The following is a 25,292-nucleotide window of genomic DNA, read 5'->3' as shown; positions in this document are numbered from 1 at the left end:
AACCGCTAGTGTTGAGTGGAAAACAGCAACATTTCCAAATTTTCCATTTTTAAGCAAATCAGGATTAACTGGATATTGATCCTTGTTTCATTGTTCCTTTCCTTTATTCCACTTTTTCCCTTTTTTCTTTCATTTGTAGCAATACCGCTCATCTATAAAACGGAAAACGGAGGTTAGAAATCTATGATTTCTAATATTTGATTATTCTGAGACTATGATTTTTTCCAAACATTGCTGCTAGCAACGCTACCCAGCAAGATTTGTGGTAGTTCTTTTACAAAATAAATCGATAAGTTTCGTGACAGTCTATACAGACATCTTTGAAAGGTCCACTATTAGCAGATTTGTTTTCTTAACTTGAGTTATGAGATTCTAAATATTGGGATTTGTAAAATTCCTACCTTTCATGTCATCCAGGGTATCTGGATTTGACTAGGACAACTTTTAAAGCATAAATAACACACATGTGCTGTCCTTTAATGTTTTTAATGTTTATTAGGAAGCTTTCCTTAAGATGTGATAAAAGCTTGACTATAACAAAAAACGAAATACTTGAATGAAATGATTCCTGACTGATTAATTAGCTGAGGAATCCATTGGTTCATCCTAAAAGGAAACACCAAAACAAAAAGAACGTGTTTGCGTTGTTTTCGTGGTTCTGAAATGGGTCCCATTAGTTCTTTGTGTTCTAATAGTGTTATAACGAACAGTGTTGTATGTTATTTAATTGATATGTACGCAAATGATTACATAAACAACAACATTTATTCGAGAACCAAAATAGTTCAACTTAACAGAATCATGGATTTGAGATGTACAATAGTTGTAGCATAGCAATGTCAACTATGTAGTTACTGCCACAAAGCAACTGATACAACGATACGGGACCTTGCTTATACGTAACAGTGCCTTATGTGAATGTAACAGAAAGCCAACTACACACAAAAATGCACAACACACAAAATCCGAAACGAAAACATTGGTGTAGTACGGTCAAAACAACATGAAGCACGGTACAGTTGCGTAAGCCACCGCTAATTGCTGGAGTTCGCGATGGTCCCACCTCGATCCCAACCGCTCTCTACACCGCGTCGCTTCGAGCGCAACCGCTTACGCAGCTGCGCCGTGTTTCATTTCGCTTTGACCGGACTATATATGTTTGACATAACGATAACATAGCATGAAATTGAAGAGTTTTCAAAAATTAACTGAAGAAATCTATGAGTTAATGAGATATATTACTGAGAAAGAGCACATTAAGGATTGAGAACAATTGAACGATAGACATATAATTCCAGAAAAATTAGCGCACAAAAAAACAAAACAGCAAAACATCATTGGAGATCCAGAATCTTAAGTGATAAGCGTCCAGATCAATGATAATACACGTTCTCAGGATATGAATGAGAAAAAAGAGAAAAGATCATTGCAGAGAAAATCGATAAAGAACCAGAGAGAGACCAACAACAAAGAAAGAATTGTGGTGAAGAGATTTCTTTTTGAAATTCAAAAATTGAAGTGAGAATGAAGACATGAAAAATGAAGGTGAAAACAAGATTTAGAAAGAGGAATATCTGCGATGGAGATTAGAAAAGTAGAGTAGAAATGAAGTGATTTAAAGGCAGGATACCACGAATCTGAGGTGGCATGGATTTCAGGTAGAGTATTCGTATACGGGATAGTAGATTATGGAGAGGAGGGTGATTCCGTCCATTTCTTGGTAATTGGCGACGAGTTCGATTGGAGCGCGCCAGCCGTGTGGACACGCCGCATCTTTCGGGCCGTTTTTCACGCCAACTATTAAGAAATGGACGGAATCACCCCCCTCTCCATAATCTACGATCCCGTACGGAATACTCCACCTGAAATCTGTACCACCTCAGATTCGTGAGGTGATGCCTTTAACTCAAACAGATACCAGCCTTCCGAAAAGATCCAGAGAAGCTGATCTTGCGTTATCCGATACAACAATGCCCATGTTGGATACGTGTACACGTCTGGTGCCGAACTTGATTTCCACTTTGGATCCTTCCTGAAACATTTCTTTTGCAATTTAGATCATATAACAAAGTCTGTATTCCAAGAGTGTTACGAATGATCACCAGGTTCGATTTAGACTCAAATTATATCGCAAAAAAAAAATCATTAAATATCGCTGAGGTTGAAAAAAAAAGCTCAACAAAGAGGAGATTGTAAACTTGAAAAAAAGGTCTGTGAGTGTCTTCTTAGGTGGCGGTTCGTAAAAGCGAAGTAAGAACGAGCGTGTGACGAGATTTTTCCAGAAGGGTGGCGAGATTGAGGATCGATATCATAGTCAGGTCAAAACACTTGATCTCCATGCTGCCTCCCGCTGTCAACTGTCTGCATCGTCTTTCGTTTCAGGATGCTCACACGGCGCCATATCTCCTCACTGGCATTTGAGCGTCCCGTAACGAAGATGCGGCAGACACTCCTCGACAGTGAAATTCAATAGGGGGATGAGGTGATTTTAACGTCACTATGAGTGGAACGGTGGAACATGTGAAAAAGTAGATGGAATTGGTGGATAAAGAATAGCTGGAGAGGTAGTAGGGGATGTATTTTTCCTAGTTTTTATTTAATACATATTTATTAACTTAAATAACCTAATTTCAGAGGTAAAGTGTGGTGTGACTATCACTAATTCCATGACTGTGCTTAACATAATCAATTACTACTATAGAAAGTAAATTCCTGACCTTAATCGAAACTTCGATGCGAGGAGTTTTGAGTGACAGACATCCTGAACGTCTATTGTAATGAACGGAGTAGGGGGTGTAACGATACACAACTTCTCCATGATCAACATAGCGAACAAACACTCCTAAGACGAAGAAATTGAATCCATAACAAGAAAAAAAAAAAGAAAAGGAAAGGAGAAAAGAAAGAACACATTTCAAACATACCTTGTACGTATATGTTCGATTTCCATGGACGTTTTTTATAGTATCTAGCTGCTCCAACAATTTCCTCTACTTGATCGTAATACTTGAAATAGAAATCGATTAAATTTTGCTTAAAGAAAAGTTTGTTTATGAAAAGAAGATTGTTTACTTGTACTCCAACCGTTGCAAATTCCTCGAAATATTTCTTACAAATTTGGCCGTTCAATTGACCAAGAGTGAAGTCAAGACTATTCAATGGAATGAAGCAGACGCCTTGAAAATAAATTACAAAAAATCCATGGAGTATAGATTGGAAAAAATCGTACACGCATGAAAATACTATTTCTGAGCTCATCATCCTAGAGTTGTAACCCTTAGTTCCTATCCAATACTAGTTTTTCGTGAGGATACATTTTTCAAAACAAAAACGTCGAAACAGGCGGTGAAGAATATCCACCATTTCCTAGGAGTTCATCAACGAGACAATGGTTTTTTTGCAAAAAAAGAGAAAAAAATAATTTAAATATCTGTGAAAACGTTTCTGTTACTGTGTCTAGTCAAAAATCAGAGAAAAATACATTTAGAAGAAACCTAGTCTATCCGAAACAAGGAAAGCATTATCCAGATTGCTGGCCGTTATCAGAACACCTCCTTCGGTAATCATAACGTGTTGATCGGTGACGGATGAAACGGCTTAATAGGAACAGTCGAAGATCCGTGAAATGAACTCAGGTGCAAAATGTTTTCAAAAAATCTCTGCTTACTGAATTTTGCAGCAAGATGAGGACCATTCTGTACCATATACATGTTTTTATGAGCGATTGAAGTAGTAGTACCGTCTCCACTAATAAACACCTATAAAAGGAAAATATATTGCATATATTTCAAAAAGTAATAAAACTAAAAACATACCGAAACTTTCCCAAATGTAAGTCTCATACAACGATCAACAGACATTTCTATTGTGACAGTATTCGCGAGCATTATGAAGTATGAACCCTTGAAGTTGGCTTGCAAAGAAGGATAGGATCTTACCTCGTTCTGAAAGAAGCGCTACGAAAAAAGAAGTTAAATGTAAAGAAATCCACGATCTTCCAGACCGGAAAAAAGGAAACTGGAATAGGAGCAGCATCTTCACCGGGTTCCAACTCAGACTCGATGTCGGAATCAGATTCTAGAATGACAAAAATTAATCTCGAGCACTAAATTGAGGAAAACTCGTATTTTTTAACCAAAAGAAAACATTAAAACGTTGTTAATTAGAGGTGATGAGAGAAACAGGTCCTAGAAAGAAATGATTATTTCGTACACGCTAGTGGTGTCCGTTTCACCATAATCCCTAGTTGGATTGAGTTACAACGTGAGGTTCTGCCGCAACCAGAACTTTGGGTTTATTTTCATCTGGAAAGCTGACCACCAGCGAAATCTTTTAGGCACTAAAACGTTGTCAATCGAAGGTGATAAGGAAAAGAGGTCCTAGAAAAATTAGAAAAAAAATGTGCAGATATGATCAATTGAAGCTAGAAACAAAACCAATTCCCTACCATCATCAGGATAATCGTCGTCTTCAGGATTCTGCTCGCGAACCTGCTGATCATTTGGAATGTTCATTTGAGAGGGCTGTTGAGCCCAAACGGGACGAGCAAGAGCTGCACTGGACCACATAGCGCTGTGACTTCCGAATTCACGACTGTTCGGATTAACGTTCCACGACATGGGTTCCATACTATTCGGGTTCGCTTAAAATATGATCTATTCAAAGAAAAACAGCGCTGTTACGGAGGATGAATGATAGTCAGTCGTGAGAATAACGAAACGAACCTGGACGAAGATTGTTGACGAACGACGGCGGCAGTTGTGGTGCCGGTGACATCGAAGTTGGTGGCGAAGGAGCAAGCTGTGGTGATGGCAAAGTGCCAATTCGTGGTGGTGGCGAAGTACCAAACTGTGATGGAAGACGTCTCATGTTTGGTGGCAGCACAGGCAGGCAGAACGTCGGAGGAGACAAGAAATGTGGCGGCGGTGGCAGCAGAGGAAGCAATGGTGGCACCAAAGGTCGTGGCGGTGGTGGCGGCATGATAGGCGCCCTAGGAATCATTGGCGGAGGCATGGCATACGATGGTCTTGGAACGAGATGCGGGTGCAGTACTGGTAGCAGATGAGGGGCCGGCAGTGGGATTCCATATGGCAGTGGCTGCAACATATGAGTTAGCAATGGCACTGGGCGTGACGGTAACGGGAAAAAGGACGATTGCACCGGTACGACACGAGGAAGAAGCGGTGGCACTGGTCCCATGAGCCCTGGTTTTCGTGTTTGTAGAACTGGAGGTGTCGTTGAAGGTCTCGGCGATGGCAGCGGCAACTCTGACGGAGGTGACAGAGAAAGCGATGACAATGGTGGAGCCGATACCGAAGCCAAAGGTCTCGGCCTGAAGCAGTTAGGTTTGAGCAGAACCGTCCTAAACATGTCGGATCGAACCGACATTAATTTGAAGATTTCATCCGCAGCAGCACAGCAACGACAATCAATGTTTTGATCAATTTGATAAAATAATAAGTTAAAAAAGTATATGAAAACGTAAAATGTTCACAAAGAAAAAAAAAGATGAAACTTACGGATAAGGAGCAGCATGATCACCTGATCCACCGATTTCGGAGATCTGTAAGCAAAAATAAAAATGTGTTACGTTGAATGTGTTGGATTTTTCTCCTGCTTTAAAATAATATGACTTTCCGTACTTGATCAAATGTCGACATTGCAGTTCACGTTTGAATAGCCTAGAGCACAGCAATTTCGTCCTAGACTGAAAGAAAATCTAATAAAGAGTTTTTTTTTAAAGAAATTTACAGACAGAATAAACAAGAAATTGTTCAACTTCAAAACTGATGACAACGTTATTTCCCGAAAACGCTTTCAGAGGTGCTAAATTTTTCACCTCGAATGAAAAAAAAAACTTATTAAAAATTGACTAGTTAAAAAGCCAATAAGAACCAATTTGAAAATCAAAACATCACTTTAATCAGCATCAGAAAACATGTTGGTTGAATACTACAAGGCTTGATCCTCAAAGTTCGTCTACAAAGGAAAAGGTTCACTTTTCGTGCGTATAGTCAAATCCGATATTTGTTGATTACTTTGTTTACGAATCAGTCACAAGCCTTGCAGTATTACAAAGGTTATCAGCACTCTAAAATATTTTGAAAAAAATATGTAGGTCCATTTTCTAACAAGCGACGCCTTCCCTTTTTCGCAAGCCATAGTCGGGTCAACACGACATGAAGCAAGGACTGTTGCGTAAGCAGCTGCGCTCGAAGCGGAGCGTTGGAGACAGCGGCCGGAATCGAGGTGGGACCATGGTGAATTGCAGAGATGGGTGACGATAGCGATTATCCTTCCACGATCCCGACCGCAACGCTCCACCGCGCCGCTTCGAGCGCAACCGCTTACGCAACTGTACCGTGCTTCATGTCGTTTTGATCCAAGAATACTTCCATATCTACATAAAATCAGGAGAAAATTTAAAAGCGGATCACTATGGTGCTGACGTGCAGAATAAACTTCTGGATCGCTGTAAAAATGACAGTAAACTCAAACTCTTTACCGTTTAATCTTGTGTTTAGCTTGGGAATTGGTCAATCCATTTGGAACTCACGATCGACTTTTGGTTCCCATTCTAGAGGCTCACGGACGCAAATGCACCCTATCGAAGAGTTTCGGGACCAACCGATGTGTCACGGCAGTAAATACTAACCATGAATAAATCACAGAACCTAACTAACGAGAGTTCAATCGCTGAAGGACCAAATATGTCCTCAGGATTTGCTTTAAAAGATATTTTGCTGATTTGTGGTTCATTGGAGAAGCTTCTGTCTCACTTCAACCACTGTGACATGAACACGATACGATATAATTGTAGGAATTGATAGTTCAATCATTTTGCGTAAGGTATCCACACTAATGAGACTGCCATTCACGAAAATATCCTAGAATTCCATCGTTCCCAATCCTCGACTGCATTACTCATTTTTTACAATCAATTAAATTTAGGATTAATTTTCAGATCTATTTCAAAGCTAATGGAAGATTTTATAAAAACATAACATCTTAATTGAATTAATGCAACCATTCTCAAGCAGCATTTGAATTAAAATTTGAGGAAAAAATTCCCTGTAATGATACTAGGTAGGTCCATGTTTGACCCTATAAGATGGTCAAACCTGACCTCGATCGATTTCGTAACCTTTGACGGACCACCCACGGGACATTATTGTGCTCGGTCAGCTGCTCTATTCGCTTTGTTCTAATCAACATGGAAATTTATGGATTTAAATCCTCAACTATGTTATCTTATCGATCTTCTCAACTACTAAATATTTCCACATATAAAAGCGATCAAATAATTACTGTGAGTTTACTTTAAATTACTCATAAAATAACATAATATAAAAATAGTATGTAGACATTCATGTCTCCTATTAATATCCCTATATATTACATTAAAAAGATTAATGGTTCCTTTACACCTTATCCATAATTTCAATGGATTCAATTATATAAAATTATAGCTATTCTAGTTTTCCAACTGTCAATAATTGTTTGTTGATATTGATAGATTAAGGGGAAGGGTTTCACACACTCTTAAAAAAAAGATCTAAACATAATCCTAAATTCTTGCATTATAATTTATTAATGTTATTATAATTGTGATTTTTTTCTTAAGTTCCAGACATTGTCAGTGAATTAAGTGAAACGCAATGTTTGCCGTTAAAAATTTTCACTCAAAAGTTGAGTAAAAACGATGAAATCATTGTGTGATTGACTGTATGACTGTATGTGATCCATGAAACTATTCAAATGAATCCAAAAAACACAAGGAATAATTTTAAAATAGAAAAGAATCCCATCTTAACCCTTATTTGATCGTTAATGGAGCATATTTAAAGAAAAAATTGAACGCAAAACAATGCTTCGCTTCCATAACCCAACTTTTTTATCTTCAGACACCGGAATTTTGCTTGATCCATCAATTTTATTGTCAAATGAAAGTTGCTAACTGGCTGAATCGATAACCTCATTGATATGGATTGGAAAAAAGCCAAGATGGAGAATACACACTTATCTACACTGGTTGGATTGGATTAATCTAGGTGGGTATCATTCGTAAAATTGGAGAATGTCTATTTCTAAGAAATCCAGAAATATCTCTGTTGTCTTTTCCTATCCAGTTAGTCTCTTATTCTATTTCATTCAACGTGTCACCCCTCCTCTTTACAAATAAAAGACAGTTATAAAATAAACAGAGTTACATGTTGATCGGAAATATCTCCTATATATAAGGACATTATAAATATTTTGTCATATTCTAGGGGAATAAGCCAGGTGGTCCCAAAGAGGAATTGCAAATTGGAAGAAAAAAACTGGAAATTTTTCTTGCACACCGTTTTTTTTTCTGCTTTTCATTATTAAATGAATATGAGATCAATTCCCAACAAAATTGGTAGTGTGGGGAAATCTTCCTTCCAATTAAGACTAAAGTATGAGAACAATTATTACCTAAGGGTAAGCTGGCTGAGTGCCAAGTGTTTGCTCTTTCTCTATTTACTTCAGTTATTCATAGTTCTTGCCCTGTATGCAATTGCTAAGACCTTGCTTAATAAGCAGTAATACCTGTACCTCTTAGAAATGTTGTCCAACTTACGTTAAATAGTAATGATTTGCTTTGTAATAGTAGTAAGACAGTCAAGTAAAAAAAAAGAACTGCTACCTGATTCGTTTTCGGAAAACAGTTGAAATCGTCGAAATCGACGGTATAGTACAGATCTGTATGCGCACGATGAATTACCTGAAACGATTACTTGTAAACTCCAGAAAGAGGCACGCAATAAGAGTCTCTGTTTAAAAACATCAGTAGTCAACAAGTAAATGAGAGGAAAACAGTAAGAACAATGGAAGTGCTAGAATTTACAATCTGGTAGGTCCGTGGTAACAATTCCAAACTGAAATTTGAAAAGGTTCCATAACTAACAACAAAAGAAAACAATACACAACGAATCGACCGCTATTCCAAATCCAGACTTCTAGACCTAACAATTTGTCCAGCCGAGGGGACGCTGAACTCACTCTCACAAGTCAGGACATGATAGAACCAGGAACTGTAGCGCTTACAACCTGTGAGGGCGCGAAATTTAAATCGCAAATAATGAGGGAGAAGTCAAAATCAGTCTTTTGGGATCAAGGTAAATATTATACGTCCACAATATGACTAGAGAAATCTATATTTTCGCTGGAAGAGAAATAAAATAGTAATAAATAACAATAAAGATAGGATTAATAAAATACTCAAAAACAAGAACTAATTGGCCCTCAGCGAAGTATTTCTGAACAAGAATTGTTCTCATGGTAGTTTCATAAAAAATCCTTCGATACAACTAAGTTTTTGAAGATTTGCCTCATAAAGTTTTGTATCCCTGCGCTGTAGGAGTTGAAAACGACAGTTCATGTTATACTTGCTGGAAAATATGTGGGTCCTTAAAGTATTATAATCGTCATTATGACCGTTAGATGCTAATGTTTTCTTTTATTTAAAGCTAAAGATTACTCGCAATGTGTTAGGTTACTTCCAGAAATTAACTAAACTTCTGAGATATCTTTATTTCATTCCATTTTCAGTTTTTAAGGTTTGGTGGAACTACTCTTTCCCTACATTTTTTAAAATCATGACTACATATTCAAAGAAACATAACATTTGCATGTGGTACTTTTAAATGCCGGAAAAGTTCCACATCGGATCTCATCCGGTACTTAACATCTGCCCATCAACGTAGTAAAAGGGATTTAAAAAAACTGGGCACCTAATTAGACAGTTACTTTGTGGGTGCGACCACCCACAAAGTAACCGTCTTTGATATTGGACACACATGTTTGGCGCGTACTGCGCACGAGTCCCGAGTAGTGATTCCTTGAAATGAATGGAATTTATTACCGCTCATGTTCCGCTTCCTTCTACTAAGTACTCTAAAAATAACAAACATTGTCAAAATATAAAATACATTATACTAGAACGAAGGAATCAAGAAACAGAATTAACAACAACTGGAAAGTCCCCGCACGGAGTGTTTCGTTCATTGAATTGAAAAGGGGATCGAGTAAAACGTAGGTGGGAGAGGGGTGGCCTTTGGTGGTTGTGGATAAGACGCCGGTGCCTGGATCAGAAAGTTGTGGCTCGCCTATGATTGGTCCAGAAGGGCGCGAAAACGAGGTATAGACATGTTAAAACAAGTTGAAACACGATGGATTCGCGTTCGTGTTCGAAGTGACGCCATTGAGGTAACGGTCGGTGGGGTCCTCGCTAGTTCCACACATCTTTGGATTATGAACCTCCCGCTGTCGCCAGCTTAACTGCACCAAGTTTAGAGTCATGTGGAAAATATAATAGGGGAAGGAGGAGCACTCAGTGGCGCCGTTATTCCTGGACGATCTATCTTACTTTTTTCTTTTAGTAACTTTAGCTTGCATGTCGTCTTGTCGTAGATCCTCTAGGACTAATACTTAGGTTTTAGGGCGGTTTTTTTTACATAACTAACTGATTTAATTATGTACTTCCAGAAATAAGGGCGCCAATGAGTGCCCCCTTCAACTACACTTTACCCAGGGGATCTTTCTGAAAGATGAAAACTCCTCAAAATTTGTACTGGGGCTCAAAATTAGCTACCATTTTTTTAGATGCTGCTTATTTTGAAGCTGTTAAAGAGTAGTTATTTAATTTGGTCTCTTTTCATGTTGAGAGAGAGGAATTAATGAGGTATGGAAGGTAAATAGTGATTGCGATAGTTACTACAGTAAACAAGAGTCCATGATTCGGTTAAACGACGCCGAAAACGAAATGAATTCGACCACTAAAGTTCTGTGGAAACAACAGAAAAAAGACCAAAAAAAGCAAACAAAATGAAACTGCTGAATAAAGTGGGCGTGGGCGTCGCCCACGCATTGGCCGCTGTCCACGAAGGTGCCGCTGGAGCACGTCAAGTCGTTCTCTGCGTTTTCCTCTTATAGGAGGTTCACATGCGTCCGATTCGATACGATTATTTTGAGGATATTTAAAGACTGGATTAGAAGGTTTAGAATGAACAGAACTCACTGAGTCCAGCTGAACAAAAAAGACCTAAAAAAGCAAATAAGATGAAACTGCTGAATGAAGTGAGCGCGGGTGTCGCCCACGCATTGGCGGGTGTTCAAAAAGTGGTTGAATGGTTGTTCATTTAGTGATGTCGGACCAACTACTTGGATCCATAAGCGTAGAAGTTTGTATCGGACAGAGGTTCCCTCCAATTCTACGCACTTTTCTTCTGTGTTTATGAAAGGAAATGTTTGTGAAATCTGTGAAGAATGCTAACAAAAGATAGTGAACGATCTTCCGTCTTCTACTCTGAAATTCTCGCCAGATGGATATTTAGACCAAACAGTGATTCTTGTAACGGATCCTATGACCAACCAGCTCGCAGACAAAAATCTGGAGAGGTTCTGATGTAGAGATACCTCGTTCGCTATCGCGAGTATTTCCATCCTTTCCGTCTGTTTCTGATTCTTTCACGACGCTTATTTTGCATCCAAGGAACAAGGATACACGCGACAAAGTCTTCATTCCATCTTGTACTGTCATGACGTTAATCTTCGAGGAACACCGAGAGAGGTGCTGAGGTTCGACCTTTTCGACCTCTCAAGCTTATCTTAAAGGCATCACCCCACGAATCTGAGGTGGTGCGGATTTCAGGTGGAGTATTCGTATACGGGATCGTAGATTATGAAAAGGGGTGATTCCGTCCATTTCTTCCTAATTACCGTAAAAAACGGCCCGAAACATGCAGCGCGTGCACAAGGCTGGCGCGCTCCAGTCGAACTCCTTGTAGAAAATAGTGCGCCAGAACATCCGAAGCCATATCTTCCGGGCCGTTTTCTATGGCGATTAGGAAGAAATGGACGGAATCACCCTTCTCTCAATAATCTACGATCCCGTATACGAATACTCCACCAGAAATTCGTACCACCTCAGATTCGAGGTGGTTCGATTAATGCCTTTAATGATCCTTTACCTAGTAACGGATGGGACAAGTAAAAGTGGCTCGGGGAAAAGAGTTCCAGGTTACAAAGAAACATATCAAAGGGAAGGAGATACTTCGCTAAGCTGCTTATAATAGATGTTGAAAATTAACACCATTCCCTTGGGACCTTTGAGCCCTGGTCACTAAGGTGCGGAAAGCAGATCGAAGCTGGATTGCTGGAATCCTTGCATTCTCATCAGGAGTGCTCTGGTGCAGTTCTTGAAGACTATGAGGGTTGCTGGGATACACGGTAGCCTTGAGGGTTCCTTACAAAAAGTAATCGCACAGTGACAGATCAGGTGACCTGGGTGGCCAACTACGGCCAAGATCAGACTGGCCTCTGTTAACAACCCTGTCAGGAGTGAAGATTGTGTGAATGTGATCCATGGTTCGGCGGGATACATGGGCAGATGCGCCATCTTCTTGAAAGTAACTGTACGTCTTTTCCTTCTCAGTTAATGCAGTCAGAAATGTTAGCGAACTACCTCCTTTAATGTTTTTTTTTGTAACCTGAAACTTTTTCCCTCAGGTCACTTTCATTTGTTCCAATCGATAGAAACTGGTCGCTCCGCTTTTCCTGCATAATCATCCGTATATTACTAGTACGTGGTACGATAAACTATTACTGATGCCACCCTAGTACCGCGTGATTATGGATCCTACTGATTGACGGTACCATTATATTAGGTTTAGAGTGACAGTAATCTATGATATCTTCCAGAATTCGGCATAGTTTTTATTCCACATTTCAACGACAACAATATCTAATGTCAGATGGCAGAAATGACATTTTAAGGCATCACCCCACAAATCTGGCGTGGTATGGATTTTCGCTGGAGTATACCTATACCGGGTCGTAGGTTATGGAAATTGAGTTGATTCCGCTCATCTCTCCCTGCACCACTATAAACAGACGGCTTCGGAATGCGGTTCGTTGCGACGTCCTCTATTGCTACGCACCACATCTGCACCCCGCCCCGGCCTACGAATCGTCGGAAATCCATTCGAACGCCCCGATAGGCAATTCATTTCATTCGACGAATCGCAGGCGGGGGTGGGGTGCAAGTGTGGCGCGTTGCTATGGTGGCGCGGTGCAATAGAGGACGTCGTAAGGAACCGCATTCCGAAACCGTCTGTTTACAGTGATGCAGGGAGAGATAAGCGGAAGCACCCTTGTATTCATAACCTACGACCCGATACTGTACCGATATGGTACACTCCAACAAAAATCCATACCGCGCCCTATTCGTGGGGTGATGCCTTTAAGCTTAACATAGCAGATATGTTGAACACAAATCAGCTGAATAGCTAAATATTCACAGGAATCTCAACAATTCATGAAAACACAATCTTTAAATTTGTTTTTCTTAAGATCAACAATTTCCCTAAAATGAAGATTTCAAGATTTTTTTTAAGATCAATTTGAGAGATAACCTAGGAGCATGATAATATAAATAGTAATATATTGGCTATCAGAACAACAAGAAGAACCATTTAGAGAACTAATCAATAACCAGACTTTTTTTTGTGTAGAAGCAAAAGAGACTTTATAAGTAAGAGCGAAGCAGGAGTATAATATCTATCATTTCTACGCGGAACCTAACGAGATATGTGTCGAGTCAAAACAACATGAGACACGGACAGTTGCGTAAGCGGCTGCGCACGAAGCGGTGCGGTGGATACAGCGATTGGAATTGAGGTGGAACCACGCAACTGTCATTGGTTGATGTCGTTATGACCCGACTATAGCTATATCCTGGTCTTCCGAATAATTTCGTCTCAAAAGTTAATATTAATCGTGTTTCTTAAAATTAGTCGGGATTTATAGCATGGATCGCTATTTCTTTACCGGTAGATATTTGTACTTGAGCAGGACAGAAGCATTTATCCAAGGATATGCTGCAGAAATAAGTGGCGGTAGCGATGATCCTTACAGGACCGCCGCTCCACCGCGCCGCCTCGAGCGCAGCCGCTTACGCAACTGTCCTGCTTGATCTCGCATTTACCCGATTGTAGCTATATCCTGGGCTTCTCAACTCAATTTTGACTCTAAGGGTAATATTATTCGTGTTTCTTAAATATAGTCGGGATCTATCGCATGGATCGTCATTCCCTTACCGTTAGATATTCGATCTTGAGCAGGATGGACACATTTATCCAAGGATATGGAAAGATAAAGAAAAATTAGGCAGCATCCAAGCGTTCTAATGACGTCTTTCAATCAGCTATCCTTGAAAATATCGGTACACATAGATAAACAGTTAATTTTTGCATCTGTATAATAATTTAATCATACACTACAGTTATAGTTCAAAATAGTAATTTGTATATTTTAAATATAATATAAAATTTGTCATCAAAAGTACGTTTGCCATTTATTTCTCACCTTTCATCGAAAAAAAAGAAACTCTCAAGTCACTTTTTTCATGGATTTGCTTGAGCTTTGCCCAAAATTTGAATGATATTTATTAATAGCTAAAGTTTCGGGTTTTTTGCCTTCGTCAGAGTCTGGAAAAATCAAAGCCAATAGTGATCTCAGGATACTATTTGTCAATAGAAAGACTATTTGAAAGTTCTTTTTTTCTCAATAGTAATAACAGTGTAGAAAGATGGCCCATTCAATTTTCTCATTCGTAAAATTTCAAAATTTGCTTTAAGGAAATCTTTGGTGCGCATTATTCAATCTTCATCTTTAGAAAACCTGTGAAGTTATCATTTCTCAGTAGAGTGATGAATTTAAAACGATTTTTCTTCTATCGCAATGTAATTATTTTTTACTTCTGTTAGCAAAATTTCACCATACGTCTGTCCTATTTTTTTTTTGTTTTGTTTCTTATTTTGGAATCATACCGAAAGAACTTATACTCCTTGCTGCGCTCCCACTAATAGACAAACTAATGCCGAAAAAAAAATGAAATCCTCTAAAGGGTGACGATACGCCCATTCTGATCCATCGAGCACGACTTGAGGCTATCCCAAAGCATCATTCCGGTCTTGGATGCGTAAGCCCTTCTGTTACCGTATCTAACACGAGCAACTCTGCCTTCCTGAAAAAAAAAAAACCAGTGAAATAAGCATATGAGAAGTAATCATATGGTCCTATCTATAAAAATATTTCGGATTTTAGTTCTCTAGAACCTGGAGTGGGCATAATAATTTCTTTTTTGCACGGAAGATGGGATATATACTTGTAATATTTTAGTAAACCACGTCAAAACAGTTTGCATAGCTTAGATAATCGAAAAATATAAATAAATGAACAAAAGAAAATAGAAGCTAAAATAAAAAGTAGAAGCTTAGAGAATACTCACCTCAATATACATTTCAATCGAAGGAGCTCTGACGAGAATTGTGTTGTTGCTGAGGCTAAGACGAATGAAAACCGGATGAAAACAAAGGCTCACATCACCATTCGGATCTCTAGTGATACGGAATCCTGAAAATTTTCAAATAAACGCATTTTTTTAAGTGGAAATAGAATTATCTGTATCACATACCATCAATCCACACATCAGATTTTCCATTACGCTTAGTTTTCATAACGGCACGTTTGATATTGCGATCAATTGCTGGATAGTACTGAACCAGAGTATGTTTAGTTGAAAAAAGCGCTTTTTTTTCATTACTAAATAAATAAATTTACCTCTGGACCAGTTCTGGCCCAAGCATAAAAATTGCAAGAGCAAATATCATTATTCAGATATCCGAGCGAAAAGTCGAGACCATCCAGTCCAATTTCGCTAACAGCTAAAAATATTCTGCGTTCAAAAAGTATAAATCATTCGTTAGTACGCTTAGGAACGTCAGCAAATTAAATAAAACTCATAAAAACAAGGATCTGCTAGGATATTGGGAAGAAAATAGAATAAACAATTGAATTAGTAACCTCCTTGACTGAGAAGGTATGCTCCCTCAAGATTACGCGACGTGAATACGACACCTTCTGGTCCCAGGATAACGTGTTGATCGTTACGTCCCAACGCTTAAGAGTATAGATGGATTGTAAGGCAGGATTTTTCTTAGTTCATCTCCAACTCGCTAATTACTAGTTAATTAATTAGTTAATTGAAGTAATTACTCACTGAATTTCACATAAATCTTATCATCTCTTTGAGCAATTCGAGCGCTGTTATGGACAATAGACGAGGCCGTACCATTGTCATTGATGAAAATCTGAAGTAAACAATTAAGAACTACAGGATGGCCCGGGAAAACGGGAAATTTTGAATGGATATAGTAGTGGCAGCCTTCAGGAGTTGTTAGACAGATGGGAGTGGCATCCTTCAATATACAACTACTCGTCATTTAGTTATTATGGATCTATGGATCGGTTCACAACGTTGATTTACTCTTAACTCATCTTAAGAAAATAGTGATAGCGCAGCTGCTGCTCAACGGCTTGAGTTCCCGATAAATTTTACCTAATGGATCTTAACCATTTCACCATTCACTCATTCATTCATTCATTCATTCATTCATCGATGGTGTGGCGAGTTGGAGCGCGGTCATAAGGTCCTAAATTGAAATGACGTCGGAATTCAGCAGCAGTCGTACTATCACCATTTCTGTTAAATGACTTCACAACAAATCCACGTTGTGAATCGATCCATTGGTCTATGATATTTAAATTAATGGCAAGAAATTGTATACTGAAGGATTCCATTCCCACTTGTCCATCAACTTCTTGAAGCTGCCATTACTACATTCAAAACAACCAGTTTCCCTGTGCCACCATGTAGATCCAAGAGCTAAGAGTTATTTTTAAACTCACGGAAAAGTCATTCAAACATGTCAAGAACAGACAACGGTCGAAAGATAATTCCATCTTCAAAATACGGCTAAGCGAAAGACACGCTGTACCAGCCGGAGAAACATGAAGAAGTGGATATCCAACACGACCGCCCTAAAATCAAACTGCATCCAGAATAATTTGAAGGATATAAGACAAATAATAACACTGACCACACTAGAAACATGAGGAACCGGTACAGTATGGACTTCATACACGGTGGAATTCGAAGACAACGCTGAAAACAACCACTGGAATTATGAACGAGGAACAGCCGCAACCGAATCCTTAGGTTTCTTGATACGGTAGCCAATCGCCTTTCAAATACTGCTGTTTCAAATTGAAAGTAGTTTAAAATGTTACTGAATATGGTATTATATATTAAAGGACTTTTAAGTAAGTTACTAGATGTTGAAAAGTAAATGAAACACCAATGGATCAAACTTTAAGACGTATAAGCAAAATTTTAGGACTTAAGAAGACTAGTATAGATCTTTTCCAGATCCTAAAAAGTGACGAGAACATCGAGGAAGAGATTTGCAGCAATTTCCAAGAGCAGATTTCATTGTGGTAGATCATCAAGAACTTGTAAATAATCACAAAAGATTTGTAGAAGTAATTGCTGGAAATCCTCCCTTATAATGTCTTGTTACCCTCACCTACTACTTCATTTCTGTTCAAATTAAAGAGAAAAATCTCCCAAAATGATTAAGAATATGACAAAATATATAGGTAAACAGAAAAATTACATGAATAGGTACGGTTCGATTCGGTGTCATCGTTCTCCTCCGCATCATTTTCGCTGCCATCATCGGATTCGCCGTCTTGTTCAGCATCAGAATCCGCGTTTTGCCCAACATCTTGCTCGACATCCTGGACAATAACGGGCACGACACCTTCCTCATCACCGGACACGAAATCAATCTCATCGTCATCGTCATCGTCAGAGTCCACATCTTGTTCAGCACCAGAATCCAAATCTTCCTCAGCACCAGAATCAATATCCTGCTCAGCACCAGAATCGATATCTTGCTCAGCACCAGAATCCACATCTTGTTCAGCTTCAGACACGGCATCGTACTCGACATCAGAAGTATCAGAATCGACATCATGCTCAGCACCAGAATCAACATCATAGTCAGAATCGGAAACGAGATGAGGCTCAATATCGGACCGGTCCTCGGGATCAGCACCGGGCGCAACTTCACGCTCAACATCATTCTCGACGTTGTTGTAGTTTTGTTCAGCTACAACGCCACGATCTCCTCTCATGTTCTCCTCCGCGACATTCTCCACATCTTGCTCAGCGCGGTTTCCTTCGACCATGTTCCAGAAATCGCTCAATGAGTAACTTCCATCGCTCCAGAAATCGAACAAGGCGTCATTCTTCTCAACGTTGACGTTCGAGCTGTTCACATTCGACATATTCACAGCAGCGGGTGCTGAAAAAGGATTTTCAATGAAAAATTCGTGATGGGTAATTTTGGGAAAATTGTCATCTGAATCCATATGGCACATATCTTCTGGAACGACACCACGAGCAAAAGGGTTCATATCATTCGATGGCATCCTAGAAGCGAATAACATAAAATTGTCATCATCTGATTCAGAAATAAACATTTTCTAAAACTTTTCTGCTACTTAATCCTTTCCTTACGTAACTCTTATGAGTTTAAATGTTGTGACTTACGATTCGAAAGCTTGCGCGATATCGCGATTTTCGTTGATGTTCTCGCAGATCTGGAAGAAAAATTAGGTAAAATTCTTTCTCCTCACTAGTTACAATCGTTACAGCTAGCGAAACAGTTGATCTGCTACGGCTTGCTACGTTTTTCAAGAAATAATCTGGAATCGGTGCGACCACCCACAAAGTAACTGTCTTTAAAGATGGGCACACGTTTGACGCGGACTGCGCGCGAGTCCCGCTCAGTAAATCCTTAAAATGATGGAACTTATTATCGTTTATGCTCCGCTCCCTTCTACTAGGTACTTTTAAAAGACCAAACGTTGCCAAAATACAAAATACATTATACTAGAACGAAGGAATCAAGAAACAGAATTAACAACAACTGGAAAGTCCTCGCACGGAGTGTTCCGTTCATTGAATTGAAAAGGGGATCGGGTAAAATGTAGGTGGGAGAGGGGTGGCCTTTGGTGGTTGTGGATAAGACGCCAGTACCTGGATCAGAAAGTTGTGGCTCGCCTCTGATTGGTCCAGAAGAGCGCGAAAACGAGGTATAGACATGTTAAAACAAGTTGAAACACGATGCATTCGCGTTCGTGTTCGAAGTGACGCCATTGAGGTAACGGTCGGTGGGGTCCTCGCTAGTTCCACACATCTTTGGATTATGAACCTCCCGCTGTCGCCAGCTTAACTGCACCAAGTTTAGGGTCATGTGGAAAATATAATGGGGGAAGGGGAGCACTCAGTGACGCCGTTATTTCTGGACGATCTATCTTACTTTTTTCTTTCAGTAACTTTAGCTTACATGTCATAGATCCTCTAGGACTAATGCTTATGTCTTAGGGCCCTGAGTGTTTAGTTATTTACTTCCAGAAATAAGGGCGCCAATGAGTGCTCCCTCCAGTTACATTCCACCCAGGAGATCTTTCTGGAAAGTATCTGGAAAGTCCTCGCATGGAATGTTTGGTGGATGGAATTGAAAAGGGGATGGGGGAGCGGGAAAGATGGGGGGCCACTCAGTGGCGCCTTTATTTCTGGACGCTCTAACTTATTATTTTTTTTCTCTTAGTAACTTTAGCCCACATTTCATGGATGCTCTAAAACTAATGCTTAGGTTTAGGGTCCCGATTGATTCAATTATTTAATTCGAGAAATAAGAGGGCAGTTAAGTGCCTCCACACTATATTTATCCCCACCTTAACATGTTACATGCATTTTTAAAAAAATCTAAATTCCCTCACATCATTCTTGATGTTGCCATTAGGAGTTGAATCCATAGCGATCGATTGATTGCAGTGTACACAAAGGAACACGATTACCTGAAAAATGCAGGTTAACACGTTTATTTTGAGAATAAAATGCAACGAAACGACGACGGTTAAGAACCGAAAAACTAGGACAACGAAGAACGGATATCGTAGAAACACGGAAAAAGCAACAAACATTAAATAGTAAATGAAGCTCAGAGGAAATCCTTCATCTCTCCAGGACAGTCTTTATCATACGGTATTAAGAACGCAGCAACATTGATGAATGTTGACGAAGTCACAGAAGCAGTAAAAATCCGCAAAGCGAAGTACGGATACTCAAGAGTTCGAATTAGTCTGGATTCGAACAAAGGACAGGATCACTAAAATCATGAAGCAATGTTTAAATGATTGTTTTGAACGGCTCAAACGTACATAACGTCATAGAACCTTGACTTTTTCAAGGATAGTCTAGGAACTTGATGTTCTGGATGAGTTTATAACGGCTAAACATTATATTTTAACGGAATTTTCATCCGATATTTAAGTTACGTTATGTTTATCATTATCAAAAAAGGGAGCACCAATCACTTTATCAAAAGTGGAAGAATGAGAGAAAATCTCTCCGCAGAAAATAAATTTAAAGGGGATTTGAAACTGATTCGAAAATTCCGGACATCTATTACTAAACGGCAAGCGTTTTAGAAATTTGTTAATAATGCAGATGATCCCTTTACGCCATAAGGATGATACTAGTTAAAAGATGCTCTTTGGAAACTTCAGAACTTCTTTTCTTTAAAACTTTAGGATTTGCACCAAACTTGCTCTAGTACTGTTATAAGATTCTGGATCACTTCATCGTCTCAGAATGTAACTCCTGACAACTTCGCTACAAGAGGAAATCGTGGAATTTTTGATACAGGAACGCTGAAATTCCTTGCCAAATACCTTTCTATATAATGGTACAAAATGTTTAAGTGTTTTTTTTCTAGAATAATAAGAAAAAAATTCATCTAAAAACCATTTTGACACATAAGAACAGATACGAAATATGAACGGCGGCAAGCGTCTGTCTGACACTTTTCGTTCCAGGCACCTGGTTGGTCCTGGTACGAAATCATTCGTTTAGGTTTTTTTTCCCCTGTGAAATTGTAGGAACAATATTAGAGTAGTAAACTTGGTCATTCCTAAAGTAGACTCTATCGACTAAAGTTTAAAACTATTTCTGATAATGAACTTGAGCACATATTTTTAAAGGATCTTCAACCATGGATTTAAAAAAGTCGAAAAGATCGAGGTTGTAGAGCTGATCGTGTAGATTTTATGACTCATTGACTTGAACATAAAAAGGCGTCACTTGGAATTGAAGTCGAATCGATTCGCATCCAATGTACGTATGGTTCCTAAAGAATATTCAGTACAAAAAAGTACTATAACGAACCCACCTGGGATCCCAAGGAAACGTCTCGGAGAAAATGCGAATCCAGAGTTGGCAAGAAATTTTAATTCCGTTGTCGCTTGGTGGAAAAAAAAAACACAACTGCAAACGTTACAAGAAACGTTACAACGAAAATACTGCGAAAAAACGATGTTGATCTACGGGACGCCGAAAAAATTTTACCTACCGCAGTGCAAACGCGAACTGCGCGCGCGTGTGCCTAGAGCGCGACAGGTGGCCAGGACGCCCACGCAAATTGATAATGATAACGCGTACCTGCGATCTTTATTATATTTATTATATTATAACTTTGTACTTATTGTACTTATAACCTGCGAAATTTTATGAGGTTAGCGAGGACATTTTTTAAAAATTTGAAAATCTTATCGATTACAATGGTTGAGCGTAACTTTTCCGCCTTTCTGACATATAAATGATAGCCTCTTTCTGGAAGAATACATCCTATTTATTTGTAGTATTCGTGGTCCAATTCCCTTCCACATTTCAGATATTTCCTGAAAATTTACTACTAACATTTTTCTTCATAGTTATTCGTACATCTAGACTTAACGTTTTAAAACACTGCTGTTTTGAGGAAGCGATTTCCATCCTAAATATAACTCGAAGCCGATTCACATCAAGTTCTAAAACAATCAATCAATAAGCAGTTAATTCGAAAGGTCGCAGCCGTGTAACTCCAAGCAGATTGAGGTAAATAAGGGTCCCAAAGCGAAGATAAGGTTCAAAGTATAATATTAGAAATATTGTATTAATGCACGCTAGAAATTCTTGGTCACTTCAGACAGTGATACGAACACTCGTTTGGTCCCATGGTTTTTTCAAAGTTCCATTTTAAGAGGAATGAATAAAATCCCTCATTCACTAAATGGTAGCCTTCTTCTATTCAAAATAAGTCCTTGAGATGAAATATCCGAACGAATACTCCATTTAATTGCGAAAATTTTTGCTGTGGACAAAAAATTATTAAGGAAGAACACCATCATCGATGAGGTCTCCTAATGACGACCTCCCAAGTAGAAAATTCCCAATAAAATTAATGAACAATCTCGTAAGCAGCTCATTAAAAATAAGAGGGGAATTGTTAATTTATCCCAACGGTTCCAGTATCTCCATTTTTTCTGAAGCCACACTTATCTTTTTTCATTTCTATGAGCTGTTACAGTATTCCTCCAAACTGTTCCTCAGCCGCTCTCGCTTAGGAAAATGTTGTTGACCCCCGAGGACGTGTTTACTTTGTTCCCTAATGTGTGAACACTTAAGGAGATCGCAAAACTACCACAGAAATGTCCTGATGAACTTTTCGTATTATTCCAAGAAGTGGTGGATCTAAAATCCTAAGTGGAAATAGTAAAAGTTGAGCAAACCTGTATCCTGAACATTTCGTGAAGCATCGGCACTAAAAGGACGTTTGATGATACCATTCTGAGGAAACCATACGCTTCAAATCTTCAAACAATTCGAAATCCACAAAGTACATTGAGTGACAACACCTCATGACCATTTCCGATACGTCGGGTCGTAGCGAAACCTCCCTCGTCGTCTCGTCGACGACCGTAAATTTCGTTGCTTTTCCGTGAATGCACTGAAAGTTCGGTTATGCCGCGAAAGTTAAGGGTTTGAAAATAGGGTTATGGAGAAATGTAACGTGGAGCACGTAGGATTGGCCGGGACATATCTGAGGAATTACAGATGAACGGATGGATAGTTGGATGAGTTGGATGATTTGATGGTTGAATGAGTACTTCTTGTTTGAGGTCAGGTCTTCAGACTTGTAAAGAACATGAAGAAAAATGAGGTGGATTTCAGGAAGGAGACAGAGAAAACAGGAGAATGCGGTTCATGCAAGGAGGAATTACGAAGATAGGATGAAATGAGGTAATAAGGTAGGATGAGGTACTAGCTCTCGAAGTTATGGTACAAAGGATTGCTTTGATCTTGCAAACTTTCTGCCATAGGTGCGATAGGGAGAAGCCGGACCCTCCTCAGATGAAGGGGGTTTAGCTCATTGGGTGCAACTCAAGTGAAGAGGGTCCTTTCGCCAACCGCCCAAAAGTGAAGGAGGTCCCTTCCCCAATCGTTCAAAAGTGAAGGGATCAGAGCACTAGATCCGACAATCGCATCTATGGATCTATACCTGGTTCTGTTACGTTTTGACTATGAATGCTTTCTGCCACATTGAAGGACGCACCCAGCTGTCGATGTCTACCACACACCTTTCGAGAAGGTGGAATTAAGGATTAAGGATAAAGTGTCTAGCGTTAATCAATCCGTTTAGGATGCGTCAACGCGTTCATTTCAGTTCAGAATCGTTTAAGGTTTACGAACGCGTATCTAGCCTACACACTTGACTTCTGGAGGCTAGCCAATGTGCCAAATCAGTATATTTATCCTCTCAGACATGTCTGGTACTAATTTATTGATTCCGGATGGATAAAAGGCTTGGTAGACACCAGGACGGGTTTGAAAGTGAAGTGACAAGGAATGGAAAAGCAAACCACAGCTGAAGAGAAGAGTGCATCTAATCCGAGATTGGAAACGAACTGCAATGGATATGTTGAAGAAATAAGGAGTGTTCTTCGTTTAAGGATACCTGTACTTCCTTCCTGAGCCAATATCGTGACATCACCGCTGATGCAGATGCTCTGCAGCGTTTTCGAGTTCGGAATAGTTCGGGTGTATGTGTAGGGAAATGAAAGAAGGATATATTTGAGGAACAGGAAAACAGAACAAGGAAAATTCTCAAGGTGATGGGACCCCCAATGAAACTCTGTATTTACGCTACGCTAGAAAAAAAGATAGAAAGAGTGATAGGACCTACCTTTGATCATAGTTGAGTTGTACAACTAATACCAAACTTACGAGAGTACTTCTCGTTGAAGTTGGGTTCTGTAAACGCAAGTACTAACTTTTAAAGCAGTAGCATTAGTGTTAATTGTTGAATTTTCTGTTGTAAAATGTGAACATACAAGAAATTTGGACAAGAAATTCCACTACAACCTTTTAGGGCTCCATCCAATGTTAAATGATGTCAGGCCATTGTTCCCTGTTTTCACTAATCGTCACTTAGTTGCGGAAATGATTTGGTGAAGTTCCTAGCCATGCGTATTTCGACAGTGAGTTCTATTTTGAGGAAAAATGTAGTTGGGAGAGAAAAAAAAACCAGTGTCGCTCTTATTTCTGGAAGTGAATAACTGAATCAGTCGGGGCTCTAATTCAGCTTACATCTCATAGATTCTCTAAGACCTAAGTATTAGTCTTAGAGAATCTATGAGATGTAAGCTGAATTTACCAAGAGAAAAAGTAAGATAAAACTTCCAGAAATAAGTGCGACGTGAAATGCTTCCAGAAATGAGTGCCACTTTCCAACTACATTTTCCCTCTATTTTGTAATAAGCAGTTCCTCTAAGAAACAGATTTTTCCTCAATATTCCATTAAGAACTCAATCGCTTCCTTATTTCTAAAACCTCTACTTTTCTTTTTCTCTTAACAGCTTTAATCTCCATATCATAGGCCCTCTATGACTACTGATTGCTTAGATTTTACGGAATCGACTGTTTCTGGAAGTTATTCACTTCCAAAAACATGAGCGCGATTGAGTGTCTTCAACTACCGTAGCACCTTACTTTCTCCTTTACTAAATTAATTGAACACGTACCTTGCAGTTCGTTGTAGATGATGTCAGTTTTCATGAGGATAATCACTCCAAGACGTACAGACATCCTGAAAATTGTCTGTACGTCTTGGAGTGATTATCCAAGGTGACGCCTTGCGCGCAGGGTGATGGCGTGCCCTGGCTCCTCTTCGGAGAGCGCGACAAAATCCTCGGAGCTCTTCTTTTCTTGTTTTTCATATTTTTCTATGGTGTCTTCGTATGATAGTTCGTGAAAGGACCATGAAGTCTTATCAAAGTCCTTTATCACTAGTTTTTTCGTTTACTTTGTTCCGCTTCTAAGATCGTAGTTTGTAGGAACTTAACTTCTGTTTTTTTTTGTGTAATTGTGCACAGTTGGAATTCTAAATAGTCCTAAAAAGCTCTGAGAAATCTCTTTTGCTAGTTTCTGATATCAAAAAGTTTCATCAAAGAAAGGATGTTGTGAGAATTGAATTTCT

General features: G+C 39.2%; 2 protein-coding genes across 3 annotated transcripts; both read right to left on the bottom strand.

Moving 5' to 3' along the window:
- Window positions 1-1,906: 1,906 nt before the first annotated feature.
- On the bottom strand, window positions 1,907-5,660 carry RB195_021244 (uncharacterized protein; the record flags this gene model as incomplete). Its single annotated transcript, XM_064207881.1, has 13 exons — window positions 1,907-2,032; window positions 2,718-2,842; window positions 2,925-3,006; window positions 3,073-3,176; window positions 3,495-3,596; window positions 3,668-3,758; window positions 3,816-3,944; window positions 4,004-4,077; window positions 4,448-4,642; window positions 4,725-5,097; window positions 5,161-5,332; window positions 5,520-5,563; window positions 5,643-5,660. 13 exons carry the CDS (start codon window positions 5,658-5,660, stop codon window positions 1,907-1,909), a joined length of 1,635 nt encoding a protein of 544 aa, XP_064063762.1.
- A 9,263-nt stretch (window positions 5,661-14,923) lies between these two features.
- RB195_021243 (uncharacterized protein) lies at window positions 14,924-24,901 on the bottom strand (the record flags this gene model as incomplete). Of its 2 annotated transcripts, XM_064207879.1 has the most annotated exons (15): window positions 14,924-15,049; window positions 15,314-15,438; window positions 15,500-15,581; window positions 15,646-15,749; window positions 15,889-15,984; window positions 16,085-16,175; window positions 16,774-16,905; window positions 16,965-17,029; window positions 17,541-18,361; window positions 18,482-18,531; window positions 19,717-19,794; window positions 21,695-21,804; window positions 22,546-22,603; window positions 22,672-22,763; window positions 24,838-24,901. In XM_064207879.1, 15 exons carry the CDS (start codon window positions 24,899-24,901, stop codon window positions 14,924-14,926), a joined length of 2,094 nt encoding a protein of 697 aa, XP_064063760.1. The 2 variants fall into 2 exon arrangements, with proteins under 2 accessions (XP_064063760.1, XP_064063761.1); XM_064207880.1 differs by lacking the exons at window positions 21,695-21,804; window positions 22,546-22,603.
- Window positions 24,902-25,292: the final 391 nt, after the last annotated feature.

This window comes from Necator americanus, chromosome X (genome assembly GCF_031761385.1).
Source record: "Necator americanus strain Aroian chromosome X, whole genome shotgun sequence".
Taxonomy (NCBI): Eukaryota; Metazoa; Nematoda; class Chromadorea; order Rhabditida; family Ancylostomatidae; genus Necator; species Necator americanus.
This window is presented reverse-complemented; position numbering and strand designations above follow the sequence as displayed.